The sequence below is a fragment of the Portunus trituberculatus genome, chromosome 6 (assembly GCF_017591435.1).
Source record: "Portunus trituberculatus isolate SZX2019 chromosome 6, ASM1759143v1, whole genome shotgun sequence".
Classification (NCBI taxonomy): Eukaryota; Metazoa; Arthropoda; class Malacostraca; order Decapoda; family Portunidae; genus Portunus; species Portunus trituberculatus.
This window is the reverse complement of record NC_059260.1, coordinates 1,176,389-1,186,388: the sequence shown is the minus strand read 5'-3', so window position 1 is coordinate 1,186,388 and position 10,000 is coordinate 1,176,389. Positions and strand designations below refer to the sequence as shown.

General features: G+C 46.5%; 2 protein-coding genes across 4 annotated transcripts in view; both read right to left on the bottom strand.

The window, feature by feature from the left end:
* Positions 1-1,454: 1,454 nt before the first annotated feature.
* Positions 1,455-6,069, bottom strand: LOC123517295 (uncharacterized protein F13E9.13, mitochondrial-like). Of its 2 annotated transcripts, XM_045277245.1 has the most exons (9): positions 5,916-6,069; positions 5,576-5,666; positions 5,290-5,372; positions 4,369-4,509; positions 3,509-3,708; positions 2,761-2,888; positions 2,096-2,216; positions 1,843-1,946; positions 1,455-1,710 (listed from the first exon to the last, which is right to left on the bottom strand). In XM_045277245.1, the coding sequence occupies exons 2-8, from the start codon at positions 5,655-5,657 to the stop codon at positions 1,865-1,867; spliced, it is 837 nt and encodes a 278-aa protein (XP_045133180.1). In that variant the 5' UTR covers positions 5,658-5,666; positions 5,916-6,069; the 3' UTR covers positions 1,455-1,710; positions 1,843-1,864. The 2 variants fall into 2 exon arrangements, with proteins under 2 accessions (XP_045133180.1, XP_045133188.1); XM_045277253.1 differs by lacking the exons at positions 1,455-1,710; positions 5,916-6,069 and adding an exon at positions 5,822-5,844 and having other exon boundaries at positions 1,743-1,946.
* Positions 6,070-7,126: 1,057 nt separating this feature from the next.
* LOC123517921 overlaps positions 7,127-10,000 on the bottom strand; it is a 3,120-nt gene continuing 246 nt past the window's right edge. Inside the window, exons 1-3 of one of the 2 annotated variants that reach the window (XM_045278395.1) lie at positions 9,823-10,000; positions 9,361-9,536; positions 7,127-9,256 (exon numbers count right to left, since the gene is read on the bottom strand). The exon at positions 9,823-10,000 is cut by the window's right edge and continues 246 nt beyond it. In XM_045278395.1, the coding sequence (XP_045134330.1) occupies positions 7,875-9,256; positions 9,361-9,532 (1,554 nt within the window). In that variant the 5' untranslated portion in view covers positions 9,533-9,536; positions 9,823-10,000 and the 3' untranslated portion in view covers positions 7,127-7,874. The remainder of the gene's footprint in view (positions 9,257-9,360; positions 9,537-9,822) is intronic. The other variant, XM_045278388.1, reaches the window with a different exon arrangement.

Sequence of the window (10,000 nt, the reverse complement as noted above, 5' to 3'; positions counted from 1 at the left end):
CCTTGTCTTATCGTAAACATCCTTCAAGTTTTATATATATATAGGTAGTTGAGATCCTATCCTATCGAATCCTTATCCTAAATCCTACATAGTTGAGATCCTATCCATATTTTGAGATCCTATTAATCCTTATCGTCAACATCCTTCAAGCTATATACGTACTTGAGATCCTATATCCTATCCTACCAATTAATCCTTAACCTAAATCCTTTATGTAGTACGTAGAGAAATTGAAATCCTTTGACATGTATATAAAAATGTCCTATAGGAGAGGGGGGGGGGGAGAATAACCTACACTCACATGGGGTCCTTCCAAATCCTATTACTCCATATTTCTTCCTTCTCCCACCCTCCCCACCACACCCCCCCACACCTGCCACACCTGCACTCACCTACAGACACGCCGCGCCCTTCCACTCCCACTGACGAAGGCGCAGGAGGTGAAAAATGCACTAAATTAATTCAAACTTATCCCACGTGTTCGCTTGACGTGACCTTGAGAGAGAGGGATACGAACCTATTTATTTGTCCTATTTGTTTTAAATGATCCTGTTTTTTTTTTTTTTATTATTTTGTGTTTTTATTGTATTTTTGTAAGTTATTTTGTTTATTTTGAGTTAATTTGGTGGTTTTGAGAGAGAGAGAGAGAGAGAGAGAGAGAGAGAGGGGGGAGAGAAAGAGAGAGATGAGCCTATTAATCTTATCCTATCTATGTTTCTTATTGTTATTTTGTATACCTATTGTTTCTTTGTAAGTTATTTTGTTTATTTTGGGTTAATTTGGTGGGGGTTTTGTTGAGGGATACGAGCCTACTAATTTATCCTATCTTTATTTATTTATTTATTTTTTATTTTTTTATTTGGGGCTAATTTGGTACTTTTTAGTTGCTGTTTTTGTGTTTGTAAATTAGATTGATTGATTTATTTGATACATTTATTGTTGAATTAATAAATAGATACAACAAATGAGGAGGAAGGACCTTGCCACCCACCCCCTGGACAAACACGTAAGGTTAATGTATCAAAAATCTAACACTTGACAGTATACATAACAAGAATACAAGTACTTCAATAAATAAATACAGATATTGCACACCTTATTGTCTAAACATCCTACACTGTTGGAGCAAACTGAGGATATTCCCTGAGTGTATCCCTGAGAGTGGTTGAGTCTATTATTATATATTTTTGATACTTTAACCTGAAGTCTTTGCCCACGGGGAAGGGGATGGCAAAGTCCATCCTCCTCCTTTGTTGTATTTATTTATTAATTCAACAATAAATGTATCAATCAATCAATATTACCATTTTAACAGTGTCACAATTGCTTCAGAGTTATTCATGTGTCTAATAAATGTAAAATTTCAGAATATTTCCACCTAGAGAGAGAGAGAGAGAGAGAGAGAGATATTCCCTTCAAATATCCAAACTCAACAATGACAATAAAAGTACTAGTGACAATATTCATACCAATTTATACATCATACAAAAATACATTACATAAATAAAATACAGAATATTCATAAACTCAACAATTTAACACAAAAAACAACAATTACAAGCAAATTAACTAGTTTTTACCTTTTAATTCCTTACCTTCTTCTCTGTCTGTCTGTCTGTCAATATTTATCTAACCTTATCTGTCTGTCTGTCTGTCTGTCAATATTTATGTAACTTGTCTGTCTGTCTGTCTGTCTGTCTGTCAATCAACATATTTACTAACCTTATCTCTGTCTGTCTTTCAATATCTACTTATCAAACTTATCTGTCTGTCTATCAAACCTTTATTAATCTTATCTCTTTGTCTGTCTGTCTGTCAATCAACCACCACCACCACCACCATCACCATCACCACCTGTCTCTAATTAGTCCTTTACCTGTTCTCTCAGCCTCTTAACGAGCTCAGTGAACTGCCTCACTCTCTCTGGCTCCACCTCACCTGTCCACCTGTAATGAGAGGCTCGTTAGGGTGTGGCTGGGTTAATTAGGTTAGGTTAGGTTAGGTCATGTTGAACACACACACACACATATACTTCTCTCTCTCTCTCTCTCTCTCTCTCTCTCTCTCTCTCTCTCACACACACACACACACACACCTGCCACCCTCCTTGAAGTGAGACCCCACAATGAGACCATGTGCACGTATGTATGTGTGTACATTGTCCCTGGTGACCCCTGACCCAACCAGCACCGGCAGGTCAACACTCTCCAGCACCTCTGTAGGGGAAACAAGGTCATGAAAGGTCACTATTGTTGTTTTTGTTATTGTTATTATTTTGGTTTATCTATTTATTTATTTTTATCCATTATTTTCTTACTTTCTTCATTTCCCCTTCTTTCTCCTCCTCCTCCTCCTCCTCTTCCTCCTCCTCCCTGCCCCTGTCACTCCATTCTTCTTTCCCCCTTTCCTCCTCTTCCTTTTTTTTTTTTTCTTGCTCTTCCTGTTATCCTCTTCCCCTTCCTCTTCCCTCTTCCTCTGTCATCCCCTTCCCTGCCTCCCTCTTCCTCCTCTTCCCTTTCTTCTTTCCCTTTCATCCTTCCTCTTTCTCTTCCACCTCCTCCTCCTCCTTCTTCTTCTTGTTGCCTCCCTCTCTATCTTCCTCTTCCTCTTCCTCACCCTTCCTCCTCTTCCTTTTCTTCCCTTCCTCCTCTTTCCCTTCTTCCTCCTCTCCTCCTCCCTTAGTTTCCTGCCCAATCCTTCCTCCTTTTCCCTTTCCTTCCTCCTCCTCCCTGTCACCCCCCCCAGCCACCCCTGTCTCACCCTGCAGCTCTTCCGTGTCAGCCTCAGCCCCTGTCGCCGCCCCTGTCACCACCACACCATCGGCAAGGAAGAACTGCGCCGCCCCTGCCGTCTCCCCTATGGTGACGTCCCCTGTCATGGCATGGGCACTGGGGGGGGGAGAGGGGAGTGAGAGAAGGGAGAGGGAGAGAGGGTGGTGTATGGGTGAGGGTGAGCGAGAGAGGGAAAGTGAGAGGGTGAATGGGAGAGGGAGAGAGAGTGAGAGGGAACATGAGGGAGAGGTGGTGAGTGGTGTGTGGGAGAGTGAGAGGGTAAAAGGGAGAGGAAGAGATGGTGTGTGGGTGAATAATGACATTCCAATCACACCAAAACACCAAAACACCCCAATTATACTAAAACACACACCAAACACATCAAACACACCAATTTTATACCAATCACACTCAAACACACTCCAAACACCAAAACACACCAAAACACACTCCAAACACCCAAACACACCCAAAATACCCAAAACACATCCCAAAATAACCCAAATGCACCCCAAACACACCCTAATCACACCAAAACACACTCTAAACACCCCCAAAACAATCCAAACACCCAAAACACACCAAAACACTCTAAACACCCCTCAAACAAACCCCAAACACCAAAACACACTCTAAACATCCCTAAATACACCAAAACACCCCAAACATCACCAAACATCCCCCAAACACCCCAAAACACACCAAAACACACCCCAAACACACCAAAACACCCTCACCAATGTTTCTTCTTAATATCGGCCAGCACCAGCACCTCCTCAGCCCCCACAGCCCTCCGGTAGCGCAGGAGGGGGCCAGCGCACGCCTCGGTCAGTCCCTCGTCACCCACATGGCCAAACACAAACCCCTCTGCTCTCACAAACTGAAAATTGCTAGCCTGGGCAATGGCGATGGCTGCCTGGTTGCCCCCCGCTAGTACCTGGTAGGAGGAGGGTGAGGAGGGGGAGGGGGCAGATATTTTTTAAAAGTGATTTGTTATTCTATCAAAGGTCATTATGTATTTTATTTTATTTATTTATTTTTTTTTTTTTTTGTTCAATTAATGGGCACAGTCTTCACTATTTTAACCCTTTCAGTACTGGGATGCATTTTTACCTTGAGATTTGTGTACCATTAGACCATTTTTTTTGACATTAGCAAGGGTCTATGGAGGGCACAAGATTAATGGCCACAGTCTTCACTATTTTAATCCCCCACATGAGTTTCTGAAGCTGTATAGAGTCACCAAATAGTCACTAGAATGAATATGGAAATGTGTTATGCTACTGAAGAGAGAGAGAGAGAGAGAGAGAGAGAGAGAGAGAGAGAGAGAGAGAGAGAGAGAGAGAGAGAGAGAGAGAAACTATATGCATTACAATAATAGAAGTAAAAATAATAATAATAATAATAATAATAATAATAATAATAATAATAATAATAATAATAATAATAAAAATCAAGAAGAAGAAAAAGAAAAAGAAGATGAAGAAGAAGAAGAAGAAAAGAAGAAGAAAAGAACAAGAAAAACAAGAACAAGAAGAATCAGAACTAGAAAAACACCACCACCACCACCACCACCTTCTCCTCCTCCAGTACCCACCTGCACCCCACAAGGCAGGTGTGGGGGGGTGACACACCTGACTTCGTGACACACCCGGGTCATGCAGGCCACCACCTCCGGGCCCAGCTGGTCACCCTTCACGTACGGCAGGTCAAACATGTTCTCAACCAGTATTGCGTCCTGCAGCGAGGGGAACACAGGTCACTAAGAGGGGAAAAGAGGGGAAAAAGGAGGAAAATGGAAGAAATTATGGGAAAAGAGTCATCCAGGAAAGGACGAGGGGAAAAGAGGGGGAGGAGGGGAAAACAAGTCAATCAGGGAAGGAAGAGGGAGAGGAGGAGGAGGGAAGAAATGAGAGGAAAATGAGGTTAATCAGGGAAGGAAGAGGGGAAAAATGAGGGGAAAATAAGGTCATTCAGAGAAGGAAGGCTAAAAAAAGAGGGGAAAAAGAGGAAAAAGCAAAGGAAAAGGTCACTGAGGGAAGGAAGGAGGGGAAAAGAGGGAAGGAAGGAGAGAAAAACCAGAAAAGAGAGGAAAAGAGGAAAGGAAGAAGAGGAAAATAGTGAAGGAAAGGAGGTGGATAAAGAAATGAATAAAATTAACAAGATACAAAATAATAAAAAAATAAATAAGAGAAAAAAAGGAAAAAAAATGAAGGTGAATGAAAAAATGAATAAAAACAGGAAAGGAATGAAAATAAGAAGAAAATGAACACAAGGAAAATAAAAAAGAAAAAAGAAAATAAAGAAATAAAAGAAAATAGAAATAATAATACCAACAATATCACTTTTCCAGTTCCACCAGTCACCAGTCACCAGTCACCAATCACTCATTCACCAACCACCCAGTAAACAGTCAGTCAGTCACCAATCAGCTAGTCACCAGTTACCAAGCAGCCAGTCACCAACCACCCAGTCACCAGTCACCAGTCACCCAGTCAGTCACCAATCAGTCACTCACCACGCCAGCCTCCACATAGATTTCAGCCTCCCTCCTTGCCCTCTTCACCAAGTCCCCAACATTGTGGTGGGCCAGAGGGGTGCCTGGAAAGGGGGGGAGGGTAAGGGTGAGGGTATGGGGAGATGGAAGGGGGAATGAGGGAAGGATAGGAAAGAAAAAAAAAGAAAAAAGAAAGAAAGAAAGAAAATAAACTAAAATGTAAACTAAACTATTGACAAGAAATGAAAAAAAATGTGAAAGCAAATTAATTCCTCTCTCTCTCTCTCTCTCTCTCTCTCTCTCTCACCAGGCAGGGCTCTCACGTGCACCATGGCAATCACCGCAGCCCTGGACACTCGGAACAACTCGGAAAACCTCGCCGCAGCCATTTTGTCACCCTGGAAATAACAAAAATAAATAAATAAATAAAACTACATATAAAAACCTAACCTAACATTCTAAATAAAAATAAATTAAGATAGTAATGTTACCCCGTTAAAAAAACACAAACAGGGAACGTCTTAGTAAACAACCCCTGCCAACACACACACACCCCTTTTATTTCCTCCCCTGCATGTCAACACTCCCCCTGGCGGCCATTAAAGATCACCAGGGGCGTGGCAGGGTCCAGGCAGCAACACACTCACCTCTGCTCCTCCTCAGTGATAAGAGAGGGAAGAAAATCCACACTCATACACACACACAGACAACACCAGCGCCGCCGTCAGCCTGCCTCTCCCACGGTGCCTTATCTTGATCTTGATCTTGAAGGTACAGGTGGTTCGGGGTAGCCAACTCTTGTAGATAGAAAGAAGTAGATAAATAAATAGATAAATAAAAAGTAGATAAGGAAGAACAGTATCATCTACGACCCAGAAGCCAATGTTGAGAGAGAGAGAGAGAGAGAGAGAGAGAGAGAGAGAGAGAGAGAGAGAGAGAGAGAGAGAGAGAGAGAGAGAGAGAGAGAGAGAGAAGAGAGAAAAAAGAAAAGAGCAATAAAAATAATTTAATCAAGAGAACAACAACTACTACAACAACAACAACAACAACAACAACAACAACAACAACAACAACAACAACAACAAAAACTGAGGAAGAAAGAAAGAAAATGAAGGAAGAGAAGAAAGAAAAGAAAGAAAAGAAGGCAGAGAGAGACAAAAGAGAGAAAAGGGAAAAGAAAAAGAAAATAATAAGGGAAATAGAAATAAAAATGCTAATATTGACACAGGAGGGAGATGGGAGGAAGGAAAGAATGGGGTGAATGAATGGGGAGATGGGGAGATGGGGAGGAGAGGAGAATAATCGCATGAAGATAATAATAAACATGGTGTGAGGCAATGACGTCAAATAGTCAAGAATGAAGATTAAATAATAAAAAAAAAAAGTGTCTTGTCTTATTAACTCCTTGTCCTCTTCCTCCTCCTCCTCCTCCTCCTCCTCTTCCTTCCTCTCTTCCTCTCCCACCTCCCACCCCCCAGCACGTGACACCCACTCTTGCCAACCACACCCCCTGACCCCCTCACCCCCCCATTTCCCTCTTGACAAGGCTAAATATACATCTGTTTGGTATTTTCTTCTCCGTGTCTGGATGTAAACAAACTAACACTTTTTGTACGGGCTAACTATTCTCTGTACTACTACTACTGCTACTACTACTGCTACTACTACTGCTGCTGCTACTACTGCTACCACTACTACCACCTTTCATCTTTCCTCTTCTTCTTCTTACTGCTACTACTACTATGCTACTACTACTACTACTACTACTACTACACCACCTTTCCTCTTACTACTACTACTACTACTACTACCACTACTACTACTACTACTACTAAGAAAGGTAAGTAAAAGGTTGTAATAGAGGGAAAGAATTGAACTATTTATAATATTGATGAAAGACAATATGTATATAATAGTTTCTCTTCTATTAAGGTCAACGCTTACCAAATTAACAAATAATAATAATAATAATAATAATAATAATAATAATAATAATAATAATAATAATAATAGTGAGTACTGGACAGATATTAACAACAGACAACAACAATAACAAAATAAACGATATTCACAACAGACTTCATCACAGCCACAACAACACTAATAGTAATAATAATAGTAATAATAATAATAATAATAATAATAATAATAATAATAATAATAATAATAATAACAAAAGTAACGCGTACGTACACAAGTCACTGGATTACGTACACGCGCCACGACAATTCCGTACAGACGAGAACGTACGCACGCACTCACGCACGCACTAACGTCTTTTGAGTTTACGAAAATGTTCTTTGACTTACAATTATATTGAGTGTGATATGCTAGGAAAGGTACGACGTGTGTGTGTGTGTGTGTGTGTGTGTGTGTGTGTGTGTGTGTGTGTTGCTTCCCTCCCCTTCTTCCCCGCGGCGGCCCTAACGAAGAGCAAACAACGAGAGCAACAAAACAACAACAGTAACAATAACACTACTGAGAATCTTGTACGTCACCTCCAGGAGGCAAAACACCACGGTGTCCTGAACACTGCCCGGCACTGCCGCCGCCACAGTGACCACAGCCATGGCACTGTGGTGGTGGTGGTGGTGGTGGTGGCGGTGCTAGTATATCTCGATGTCAAAGTTCTGCGTCCTGACGTTGTGCTTGAACTTCGCCACGTGTTCCTTGGGCACCAGCCAGGTGTAGAGGCAGCCCAGCTCCCTGAGGCGCGGACACTCGGCCACCAGGCGGGCCAGGGCGCGGCTGGTGAGCGGGGAGTTAAGGACGCGGATCTTGGCCAGCTTGGTCCACACGCCGGCGTCCAGCAGGTCACACAGCAAGCGGTCGTGCAGCACGTGCGGGTTGTGCAGCACCAGCTCCAGCACGCGCAGGTCGCGGCTCTGCGCCAGGAACACCTGCAGGTCCTCCTCGGACAGCTTCATGGAGGCCACCTGCAGGCACGTCAGCTCGCGGAAGTAGTGGAGGTCGGCGTGGTGGGGCGGGCGGTGCGGCAGGTCTGCGTCCTCGCCCAGGATGTAGCCGTCCAGACACAGCGCCTGCAGGTGCGGGCAGTGCGAGGCCAGCACCTGCAGGTGGCGGCGGCTGATGCTCAGCTTCTGCTGCGAGAACCTGGTGTGGTACGTGTACAGGAAGAGGTGCGTGAGCCGCGCCCCCGCCTCGCGCAGGAACCACTCCAGGGCGTCGCAGTTTACGTCGGCGAATTTGGCACGGCGCAACTTCTGCAGGCGTGGCAGCAGGCGCAAGCGCGCCAGGTCCATGTCAGGTGTGCCGGTGAAGGAGACCTGGAGGTACTGCAGGTTGGGACACAGGCCCACCAGCACCTCCAGCTGGAACTCGTTGAGAATCTCGCGCGAGTGGAACTCCCGCAGGTTGCACTGCACGTCCTTGTGGTCCAGAGTCTGCAGGAAGCTGAACAGCTTCTCCATCCTGACGTCCGGCACGCGCAGGATGTGTATGTCCGTCAGCACCAGCAAGATGATGGCCACGCCCGCCTCCGTCACCTTGGTCATGGTCAGCTTGATCTCCCGCAGCGAGGCGCAGCACGGAGCTGTGGGCCGCAGCACGTCCCCGCGCCCCAGCGCCTCCAGGCTGCCCCGCAGGCCCTGCTGCAGCCCACACAGCAGCACCATGCCCTCGTCCGTCACGTCGTAGCAGCCGCGCAGGTCCAGCAGGTGCAGGCGCGGGCAGGTGCGCGCTACGATGTCAATCATGGTGTTGTCGCAGAAATCAGTGCACACCAGCGTGGTGAGCGCCGCCGCGGTGTGCAGGAAGCTGTACAGATGTGCGGCGCGCCCCCCGCAGCCCCCGTACAGCAGCGTCAGGGCCTCCAGGTGCGAACCATTGGCGCCCTCCTCAAACACGCCGCTCTGCACTACAGACCCGCTGGCAGACAGCCGCTGTGCCCGCAGCAGCAGCAGCACACGCACGTGAGCCGGGGAGGGCGTCACCTGCCGCGCCTCCGTCAGCACCAGCACCTCTTCTCCTGCAGACAGGGGCCAGTCAGTGGTGAGATGCAAGGGGTGGGGGGAAGGAACCACACTTAGGAGGAAGGACAGGCAGGGGGAGGCAGGGCGGGGCGAGGCTTACCTATGGCAGCCTGCAGGGCCGTGGGCAGCACGGCGTCCAGGTGTGCGGCGGCGGCCAACAGGTGGGCGTGGGTGTGGGCGTGGGCGTGCTGGTCACACAGGTGGTCGAGGCGACAGGCCAGGTGATTCACGCACTGCTGCTGCAGCGTGGCCGGCTGGCGGCGCGGCGCCATGCTGCTGGGGGCGGCATAGTCAGTAAGGCAGGCAGGGAGGCAGCGCGGGGAGGGGGGAGAGCGCCACACACCAGCAGGAAAGCTCTCCTGCTGTGCCCGGCGACCCCCCCACCCCCTTGGCACGCCATCACACCACCCCTCTCCTCCCCCCCCAACCACACCACACCACTACACGGGGCCACACACTATAATGCCGCGCCTCAGAGGTCAAGGTCGCGAAAACAACTCCCCTACTCACCCCCATCCCTCCTCTCTCTCTCTCTCTCTCTCTCTCTCTCTCTCTCTCTCACCTGAGTGGATGGCGAGCGTGGGTGAGAGCAGCCAGTCACAGTTCTGCCGCAGTAGTAGCAGCAGTAGCAGCAGTAGTAGCAGTAGTGGTGAAGAAACTGCTACCTTTTCTTGATAAAGGAGGAGGAGAAGGAGGGAGACACAACCCTCACCTTGTCTTCTTTACTTCTCATTTGTGGA